The 10,943-nt window shown below is 37.2% G+C and overlaps 1 protein-coding gene across 8 annotated transcripts; it reads left to right on the top strand.

Moving 5' to 3' along the window:
* Positions 1-814: 814 nt before the first annotated feature.
* Positions 815-6,452, top strand: Serpina7 (serpin family A member 7). 8 transcript variants are annotated; one of them, XM_087600859.1, is made up of 6 exons: positions 850-881; positions 2,188-2,281; positions 2,896-3,012; positions 3,992-4,229; positions 4,890-5,037; positions 5,750-6,371. In XM_087600859.1, exons 2-6 carry the CDS (start codon positions 2,245-2,247, stop codon positions 5,951-5,953), a joined length of 744 nt encoding a protein of 247 aa, XP_087456985.1. In that variant the 5' UTR covers positions 850-881; positions 2,188-2,244; the 3' UTR covers positions 5,954-6,371. The 8 variants fall into 8 exon arrangements, with proteins under 8 accessions (NP_112390.1, XP_087456985.1, XP_087456982.1 ...); XM_087600856.1 differs by having other exon boundaries at positions 3,956-4,229; XM_087600854.1 differs by having other exon boundaries at positions 2,365-3,012; positions 3,956-4,229.
* The last annotated feature ends 4,491 nt before the right edge of the window (positions 6,453-10,943 follow it).

Raw genomic sequence — 10,943 nt, 5'->3', positions numbered from 1 at the left:
TAAAAAGAAACAGTGTCATAGTATAGTCACCCTTACTAAACTACTTCCTTTTCAACACCACCCCCAGAATCTTCCCAGTTAATTCCAGTTAAAGTGTTTCATATTTATCTTGGATTTCAAGTCCTTCCATAGACTATATGTAGGATTAACTTGAACTAGCCCCAGATAGTTCCCTACTCCCTTGATTTTCAAATTGATTAACAAATTGATCCTTAATGTAGTTAAGGTAGTCAGGTACTTTGTGTCTTGTTAAATAGCAGGAGTTACTTTTACAAGTATCATTATATTTAGAAAGTGACAGAATCAAGGCTAAACTGGAGTTTCTTAATGAAATCTATGTTTCATCTGCTTCTTTGTATATAGCACACAGTTAAACTCAGTTGGAATATAGTAGTTTTAATTCCACATTCTTGGCCCCATGTATACTATATTTTGGAGTCCTTGGGTGGGGAGGTATAGTAGTGTTTAGTGATCAGAAGAAATGACTAGTTTCCCTTTGAGCATTTTAGTCTAGGATTTGGCAGCAGTTTCTCCACATATGCACAAAACCAATTAGAAAGAGCCTCCAAGCCTCTGTCTGTACACCTTCTTCTCAAAAGTAATCACGGCCTAACATTGACAGGAAGAACTATTTTGAATGAAGGGTGAATGTAGAAGCCAAACTATTATCTAAAATTGCACCCAGAGTACAAACCTTATTTGTTAAGCCTTGTTTTCCACTTGGCCTTTGTTTTGTGCATCAGCTTTGTAAATGTCATCCCAGAGTCCGTGGCATGGTTAATTTGTGACTAGGAATGCTCTAGTTTTGCAATAGAGGGCATGTTATAAAGATGGAAAGGCGTTGCTAGTGGGAGATGCAAGTGGCTTCTTGGGCATGTGCCGTAAGTAGTTTTTCTCCTTGGGAACATTGAATATTGCTAACAAGTCAGAGGTCCAAATATCTGTGAGTTTGTTCGGGAGGCAAGCGTGCTCATCTGATATCTGACCCTCTAACCAGCCTTAATGACTTTGATAGGAAGAGTACACTGGTGATAATGTGGATAGTTGACCTAAAAGTGAATGAAGGAAGAAGGGTGGAGAGGATAAGAGGCCCTCTGTCCTGCTAGGGACTGATAAATTCATTAAGGCCTTAAACTTAGGCAATGGCAAGTGACAGTAGAGATGGAGTAAAAAGAAAAGTTTTGGTAAGTATTCAGGCAGAATTCATTGGTCATCATGACCATTAGAAATGTAGAACAAAAACAAAACAAACACTTTTATATGGGTTTATCTATAAACATTGGTGCAATATATTGAGATATGGATTGAAAATGAACGAGTGGGTTTATGGAGTTGAGAGAGAAGGAAACATATATCCTAATGGAGGCTGAAGTATGAGTGGACAAACAGCATCTGGGTAGATGAGTAAGGATTCAGTAAGATAGTGTGGATTAGGAGGAGTTCTATAATATAGCAGTTTATATCAAGGGAGAGGCCACTCATAAAGAAAATGACAGTGTTAGGAAGAGGTCCTATACTGATCACATGGATATCTTCTTTCTAACCACTGGTGTATGGATATTTGTGTCTCTAAAGCTAGCTCTATGTTTCTTTGTATTTTTGCATGCTTAGAGAACTAATAATTCCAAAATGACATGCATACTTAGAGGAATAAGATCTGTTAGAAGTGAGAAATGACTCTTTGCTTGGTACTGAAAGAACAAAGTCTCTAAAAAAAGAATGTTATACTTTCACTTTCCTCTTATTTGAAAAAAACTCTTGTGGCTCTCGTACATTTCACAAGTGCATGAATGTTGGCTTATTATGTTGTTCATGACTTGATAGACTTACTCTTTCATCTTTCTGTTATTGGATATATGTCTTTATTTACTAGTCATTTCTTGGAGGGGTTGTTCTCATATTGTCACATCACAAATGTCACCTTAAGAAAACATCTATTTAAAATGCACAGATGCACACTAACCAAACTTCTAATGTACACGTACAATTAACAAGGGAGTGCTTGTTCTGCCTAATGATTCTTCACACTCATAAAGCTGCCTTTAGTTCAGTTGACAAGTGATTTTTCTCCAAGAATTTAAATTGGTATCCGTAATTTCATATGCTGTTACTACATGATAATGGATTCATGACATCGTATTACTGTTTCCCAGGCAAGCCATTTCTCCTAATCTTTTCTCCTAGTAGACATGCCACTGGTCTTTAGTGAAGAAAGAGACTACCACTCCTTAATCCTCACTAAACATGCCATCAAATACTTGCTTTATTTTTATAAATCAAGGTGGGTGACTTATGTTTCTTGAATCAGAGACTGTTTCTTGTGACTATGCTCCCCCAATGGTTCTCTCACTTCATGTTTTGTAGATCATCTTCATTCCAGAATGTCCATGTTCTTCTATCTGTTTCTCTTGGTTTTGGGGCTTCAGGCTACAATCCATTGTGCACCACATAACAGCTCTGAAGGCAAAGTAACGACCTGTCATTTGCCCCAACAAAATGCCACTCTCTATAAGATGCCATCTATCAATGCTGATTTTGCCTTCAGGCTGTATCGGAAGCTCTCTGTGGAGAACCCAGATTTGAACATCTTCTTCTCCCCTGTGAGCATATCTGCTGCTTTAGCCATGCTTTCTTTTGGATCTGGCTCTAGCACCCAAACACAGATTCTGGAGGTCTTGGGGTTTAACCTCACAGACACTCCTGTGAAAGAATTACAACAGGGCTTCCAGCATTTGATCTGTTCATTGAATTTCCCCAATAATGAACTGGAATTGCAGATGGGAAATGCAGTTTTTATTGGGCAACAGCTGAAACCACTGGCAAAGTTTTTGGATGATGTCAAGACCCTCTATGAAACTGAAGTCTTTTCTACTGACTTCTCCAATGTTTCTGCAGCCCAGCATGAGATCAACAGTTATGTGGAGAAGCAAACCAAAGGGAAAATTGTAGGCTTAATTCAAGACCTCAAACTGAACATTATCATGATTCTGGTGAACTATATTCATTTCAAAGGTAAGGTATCAAGTCAACAAATTCCAGAGTTCAGATAGAGGACTAGGGAGAAATTAATGTCTTTTTGTCACTGGCATCAATAGTTGTCCCTCATACCACAGTGATTTTTCACTATTGTCCCTATCTGTGCATTTTATTGGATCATTCCAAGATGACACACAGCTCTGTGTATGAGTCCAGGAAATTTCTAGGGAGATAAAACTTTTAGAGATGTGGTTGACAATGTTATGAATGCTCTGAGCATATCAGGTTAAATAATTACAGTTTCTAATTTATTTAATGAGATGGGAAGAGCTTGGGCTTGGCGAGTCATCTGAATTTCTATCTAAGCATAACATGGCCCTTATTTACTGTGTACATTTGGATACACTGAAAATACCTTGTATTATATATTAAGTGCATATTATATGCTAAGATTATGCTTCAAAAACATACCATTACTAATTTTCAGTGCTTACCCTTCCAAGCAAGACTGTCTAACCCTAAAGCTGAAGCTTATAGCAAGTATGATGTGGACTCCTTTCTGAAAGTGCTCTACCCAAATTCCTCTCACTTCTATAGATCTTGTATTTTATGTTTGGATGAGTGGATATTTTGGAATCAGACACACACCTATGTATTTTTTAAAATGGCAGAACAGTGTTTTCTAATATCTTCTATTTTCCTGGATACTCCCATGTCTTTGCATGGAAGGAGATACTGTTTCAGGTGGATGTAGAAAGTATAGTGTTTCTAAATCTGACTCTGAGGTCCAGCAACATTGAAAAGGCCTTCTGGTTTTCCCATTGGTAACTGGATGGATATGGCAGCTGACTTTGTTTCTCTGTTCCCCAGTGAGTCACTTGGAGTCATTTGGAAAACGGGTTAAGAGTAGGCAGTCTTAATTATTAGCTGAATGACTAATGATCTCAAAGAAACATCTCTTCCCTTTCTGTGTTTTAAGCCCAGTGGGCAAATCCTTTTCGTGTATCTAAAACAGAAGAGAGTTCCAACTTCTCAGTGGACAAGAGCACCACAGTACAAGTGCCCATGATGCACCAGCTAGAACAATACTATCATTACGTGGATGTGGAGCTGAATTGTACAGTACTTCAAATGGACTATAGTGCAAATGCCCTGGCACTTTTTGTCCTTCCGAAGGAAGGGCACATGGAATGGGTGGAAGCAGCCATGTCATCTAAAACACTGAAGAAGTGGAACCATTTATTGCAGAAAGGGTAAACAATTTAGAGGATATGGGGGCCTAAGTGTGGGCTTAAGAGTGGAAGTGAGGATAAGTTTAGAAGAAACCTCAAAGTAGGAAAATTACCTAAAACCACCTGGCTGTGGTATGGTGATTGTTGAAATAGTCCACAATATACAGTGTTCCTGACACTTTTCTGGACACATCCATAGTGTTTCATCTAAGCATATTGGGAAAACTCCAAATCAGGTAGTACCATGGATAGTTATTAAATTAGAAATTCTCAGAGTTTCCCAAAGTGAGTCTACTAGGTAACTGATATTCTTAGGGGCCAACTAAGACTTTGGGATGGATAAAATTTGATGTTGGGTGTAGAGTGCAGTTAATATGAGCTAGAACTGCACAATGAAAAACCATGAAGGTATTATATACTACCCTTTGGTCTTGATGCCACCAGACCCCTGTCCTTTGCTCAATACAACACAGCTATATTTTTCTGATAATAAGGGGTCAGGACACCATATGCTGTAGAACAATATTTTCTGAGTCTAAGACAACTTCTTCCACTTTCAGTGTTTAGAGGCATAGCAGAGTTGACAGAGAGAGAGAGAGAGAGAGAGAGAGAGAGAGAGAGAGAGAGATTAGTATGATTTGTGTGGTGAATGTCCTATCACCCTTTACTTACTTCACACAGATGGGTTGAATTGTTTGTTCCAAAGTTTTCCATTTCTGCCACATATGACCTTGGAAGTACACTTCAGAAGATGGGTATGAGGGATGCCTTTGCTGAAAGTGCTGACTTTCCTGGAATCACAAAAGACAATGGTCTAAAACTTTCCTATGTAAGTTGGTGGGTTATTGTTTGCTATATGCACGGGAAAGGACATTGTCAAATGATTCACCCATCTCATTTGGCCAATAAGGAATCTCACGTCTACAGAGGCAGTGAGATTCTGTTGGGTCAATATCATAAGAGAGTCATTTGGAGTCAATAATTTCTGGGGCTGTATTGATGGTTCAACAGATAAGAGCACTGCTTGCTCTTCCAGAAAAAACAAGTTCAATGTCCAGCAGCATCATGGCACCTCAGAACTGTATGTAACTTCAGTCTCATGCGATTTTGACACCCTCTTCTGGTCTCTGCAGGTACTAGGCATGCATATGATGTAAAGACATACATGTGGACCAAACACCCAAATATATATATATATATATATATATATATATATATATATATATATATATATATGAAGAAATATAATTTCCATCCCTAACTTTTATGTACTAATATAATGGAAAGTCTTAATGATCAGAAGTGACTGTTGTAAGATACAGTGCTAGAGGATATGAGAAGGACACCAAAGAGTTGGAAGGTGATGCTACCCAAACAATTTGTCCTAAGTCAGAGAAAAGCATTCTTCTATAATTATCAAAGTAATATTCATATTCAAGGACAGACACCATAATATGATGTGTTTCTTTTGGTACTTCCAACTTACCAAAGGTTGTTGCCACTATTTCAGGGGACCTTCAGTGTCTGTTCTTCTTCCACAGGCTTTTCACAAGGCTGTGCTACACATTGGTGAAGAGGGAACTAAAGAAGGAGCTTCTCCTGAAGCTGGATCTCTGGATCAGCCAGAAGTAGCTCCTCTTCACGCTGTCATCCGATTGGATAGAACATTCTTACTGATGATCTTAGAGAAACGAACAAGAAGTGTTCTCTTTTTAGGGAAAGTTGTTGACCCAACAAAAGAGTAATTAACGAAGAGGTCATTGAGTATGTATATATTATAATTGGAAATAAATGTATTGCATAGCTTAATATTTGCTATGGACTTGAACTTTATTTCTTTTGTGCAAGTGATAAAAGTAGACATTCTCAGGAGTACAGTGACTGTGGAAGAGGCTAATCCTGTGACCAAACATGCAGATAGTCAATGAGTGATTGTTATCCAAAACTAAAATGGATTGATGTCAGTACATCATTGTAAAGCTGCTAATCAGTTAGCTAAGTCTAGAAATTTTGCCTGGGATTACAAATGCCTTTGGATGTATCTTTTGGACAATAGTTGCAATATAGGTCAAGTCTTTATATTACAGTATTTCAATAGTAGTATTGGTGAACGTGTAAATGAAGTGACTTGTATATCATCTTCACAATAACCCCTGCCTTTTTTACCTGTTCAAAATAAGTCTGTGATGTTGGCTACTGCTAGATTTCTTTTAATAAAATTTCTTTCACTATACTATCAAGTCATAAACTGAGTATTTTCATCTAGGATTGTAGCTTTTGTGACCTAACGTATTCAAGAACAAAGCAAGGTGAAATAAAAAATTTCCTCATATAAGCCCACATCACTAGCAAATCTCCTTGTGCTAATTCATAAGCTATTGATGAAGGAAGGAAAATTCATTTGCATCATATACTATTTTATATATCTAAATAAATAATATGAATTATTTTTCATATTCCTTTTAAAATATCTTTCTCCTTGCTCTCATGGAAGTTTTGTGGTTATCCTTTTGTCTGTGTGTACTCCTTAATAAAATATGATACTTTGTGTCACCAAACATCCACTGCCCAGAAATGCCATATGAGCTTCACCTACTGAAGTAGATTTAATCTCAAAGTTATGTATTCAGGTACCTTGTATTAGAATTTAGAAGACAAATAACACAATGAGAGTTAATTATTTAGTAGCCAAATTCTACCCCCAATATTCACTTACAAAAAAGCAACAAACATGTAAGTACTATGAAGATGTGCTTCCATATAAATATAAAAACGTGTTCGGGAAATAAATATATTTCTCAGTTTTTATTCTTTTCTTAGTAGACACATTTGTTATGAAGCTTGCTTATATTTTCTGTAATACTTTGGCTTCATGAAAAAGGAATTGGAAACCCAAAGATGGATAATGACTTATGATACAGGAAAAAATTCATTCTTGTCATGATGTTTTGTTTCACTGAAGTTACATTACAATACTGGTTCTGTTACTTACACTATTTCAGGATCTTGGGCAAAGAACATGAACTCCATAACTTCTTTTCCTCATGTGTTAAATATAAATGGGAGCAATATCCATGCTGTTAGAACCTTATCAATTCCTATGAGTTGCAGTGAAAATGCAAGATACCCCTCAAACAACATATTGCCCTTGGTTGCCTATGAGAAATTCAATGTAAGACCCCATTGCTGACGATACTGAAAACTTAGAGGAATTGAGCTGGAACTGACCTGGAAACTTTCTCCCTGAGGTCTAGCTCTCACAATATCTGAGATGCTATGTAAGCTGCCAAGGGAGAAAGACAATCAATAGTTCTACTACTCAGTTGTAAAGCTTGGGACTCACACCAATGACCAGCCTGGTAATGATGCAACAGTGGCACTTTTATCTTGAAATAATCAGCAGCTGTTCAATTATATTTAAGGCCAACTCAATAGGGGGGAATTCATGCCAGATATTGTAAACCTAGCTAATCTTTCCTGAATGGAGAGGACATAGAAGCTAGATAATGTACTGCTACCATTTTCCCCAAAACAATATAATTTCTACCCATATTGCAATACTTATCCTTATACACACAGGTAAATGTAGCTCTGTCCCCTCACCAAAGATGTTTCTTGTAGAAAATTATGGAGACTATTACAGAAATACACAAGAGACTATTACAGAAATACACAAGTGATTAATGTGAAGAGGACAAGTGAATGTGGGTTACTCAACCTAAACAGACACATTTACAAACACAAAAGAGTCAGTTAACATCGTGGAAAAGGGGGGGGGGTGTTCTACAAGTCAGAGGACCAGTATACGTGCTGCTAGATAGTGTCTTACAGACATGATAGGGATGCTACACCCATGAAACCTCAACAATATGGTTGTCTAATAAGAACTGCATAATGGGGGCTGGGGATTTAGCTTAGTGGTAGAGCGCTTACCTAGGAAGCGCAAGGCCCTGGGTTCGGTCCCCAGCTCCGAAAAAAAGAACAAAAAAAAAAAAAAAGAACTGCATAATGACAAGAACAATAAGGTATTCCAACATGGGTGGGGGAAATGTCACAAGTCTTCACCCACAGATGAAGAGTTATGATCAATGGCTATTGAGAAAGATAGAATCCATTTTCTTTAAGGATGAACCTGATATGTTCTTTAACACCAAGTATTTAGTTATAAGCATGTCTGTATTGATAATGCTAAATGGATCCAGTAAAACAGTAGGGTGTGTGTGTGTGTGTGTGTGTGTGTGTGTGTGTGTGTGTGTGTGTGTGTGTGTGTGTGTTTTACCTTTCTGTTATTATGATACAATATCATAGGCAGAAGCAACATTAAAAAATTAGAGTTTGTTTTGGCTTATGGTTCTAGGAGAGAAATACATAATGGCAAGAAAGATATGTGAACAGATGTCCACAGTAGGAAAGTTGCTGATCATATTTCATCAAATAGGAAACTGAGAGAGTGAACTAGAAGTTGGATGCAGCTAAAAATGTCCAAAGCCTACCTATAAGTGATGTACTTCCTCTAGCAATGGTCCATATCCTAAAACTTCCCTATTCCTCACTCCAAATAGCACGAGCAGCCAGGATACAAGTGTTTAAATGTGTGAGCCAGTGTGAGGACATTTCACAATTAGACCACCACATTTCACTCCATGGTCTTTATAGGATCATGCAGTATCACAGCGAAAACTGCATTCAGTCCTATCTTAAATGTCTCCATAATCTTTCAGTCTCAACAATATTTAAAAGGCCAATCTTTTCTGAGACTCAATGTAATCTCTTAATTGGGACCCTCCAATTTTGTAACTCCATGTCAATGTTTGGGACATTAGTTTTCAAGAACTTTCATGACTCAGGATCTCTAACTTTGCTGCCTGTAACATGGCATGGAACTAGTCCTCATATTCAGCTCTTCTTGACAGATGTCTCATGTCTCTGGCAGTTCCAACCTATTAGGATATCTAACAGTCTTCACTTTCACAGCTTAATACAATGACCTCTCAGGGCCTTTTTATAGCAACTCAAGCACGCCCATGTGTTGACTGACCTCAGTGACTCTCTGAAATAGTGAAGAAAAACTCTTAACTCCTCTTAGTCTTGCATCATTCAGGATTCCAAAGCATATACAATGAGGGGGACATTGCTAAGGTTGGCTGCTAGCTTAGGATGGATCTTTGCTTATTTCTACCACATTAACAACAGATTTTGTGTATCGAAGCAATTACTTTCTAGGACCCTGCAACTTCTGGGGTTCTCTGCTTTCACAGAAGTTAAGCACCCTCCATAGAACAAGAAACCTCTCCTTAACACATTGTCTTGCCTTGGCTGTAACACTAACCTTACAAGTATTCTCTGTGTCTTCAAACTTTATTATTTATTAACTTATTTATTTATATCTCATTTAATCTTTTTTTAGTGTAGACCTGCTCAGAGTTGTTAGTAATAACCATATCATAGATTCAATGTTATGTTGTCTTGAAAATTCCTCTTAACAATAATGATATCTAGGCTTCTACTAGGATTGCTTATTAAGATCTGCTTATAGCATCTAACCACTTTTCTTGTCCAAGGTTCTAGAATCTCCCACAATCCTCCATTAAATAAAAACATTGTCAGTGTGATGCTTAATTTTGGTTGTCAACTTGGCATACCATGGTAGAGGGAATCTCAGTTAAAGAATTTCCTCCACTAGATTGGCTTGGGAGCAGTCTTTGAGGCATTTTCTTGATTGCTTATTGATATGAAATACACCCCCACCATTGTAGACAATACTATATCTAGGCATATAGGCCTGGTAGGTAGGTGCATGGCAGCCTAGAAACAAACCAGTAATCAGCTTTGCTTCACAATATTTGTTTCTGGTCTTGCTCAAGTTCCTGATCCAACTTTGATTGTAACCTGAAAGCAAAGATGAAACAAAACCTTTCCTCCCCAAGTTGTTTTTAGGCAATATTTCATAACAGCATCAGAAAAGCATACTAGAAATAAATATTTATATAACAATGTAGGTATAGAAAAGAAGGTGCTGGACTTCAGAAGGAGTAGGGGAGACACAAGAGGAAGTGAGTGATGGAAAATAAAGGGTGGGATTGATGTAAATTTAGTATTCATGTATAAAATTAAATTCTGCGGTAAGAATGTGTATCTGAGAAATCACAGGGAAACTTTATCTATGATACTTCAGTAGTATGGCTATCTAAGCAATGGGACCCTGAACTTAGACAAAAAAAACTACAGGCACAAAAGAATTGGTTAAAGTGATAGAATTAGTCTTCTTCAGAGATGAGGCACCCAATTAGTTATCCAGTACAAAGTGATCAGCCCTGAAGTCACTTATAGTACTAACAAGAAATAGACTGAACAGATTGTGTTTATATACACATATAATATATATGTTTATGTTACATATACATAATATATGTTTATATATCACAACTAAAAAAGAGCCCATGAATTTGATAGGAATTGTGGAGTAGAGAACATGGGAACAGTTGTAGTGAGGAAAAGGAAGTGAGGCAAAAATATTTTTTAATTTAAAAATGCTATTTAAAAAATAAAGTAAGTTAAGTTGGTTTATTTGAATAAATGATACAGGGATGAAGACAATATGATGTGCATATAAAATGGACCATTTCTTTTGAAAAGAAGGAAATCTTGTAGATGTAAAGGTTGAGGACATTAATCCAAATAAGATAGTCATTGATGTTCAAGTCCTATATCATTCCATCTGCAGGAGGCAGGTAG

This window comes from Rattus norvegicus, chromosome X (assembly GCF_021556685.1).
Source record: "Rattus norvegicus strain SHRSP/BbbUtx chromosome X, alternate assembly SHRSP_T2T, whole genome shotgun sequence".
In the NCBI taxonomy this organism is placed as follows: Eukaryota; Metazoa; Chordata; class Mammalia; order Rodentia; family Muridae; genus Rattus; species Rattus norvegicus.
Note: the sequence above shows the minus strand (reverse complement) of the source record. Positions and strands in the feature narration are given on the sequence as shown.

Coding starts and splice junctions, on each gene's coding strand:
- Serpina7 (XM_087600854.1), top strand. CDS start 2,245: ATGCCATCAAATACTTGCTTTATTTTTATAAATCAAG. Junction 3,013..3,955: donor GAACTATATTCATTTCAAAG/GTAAGGTATCAA, acceptor CTGTGTTTTAAG/CCCAGTGGGCAAATCCTTTT. Junction 5,038..5,749: donor ATGGTCTAAAACTTTCCTAT/GTAAGTTGGTGG, acceptor CTTCTTCCACAG/GCTTTTCACAAGGCTGTGCT.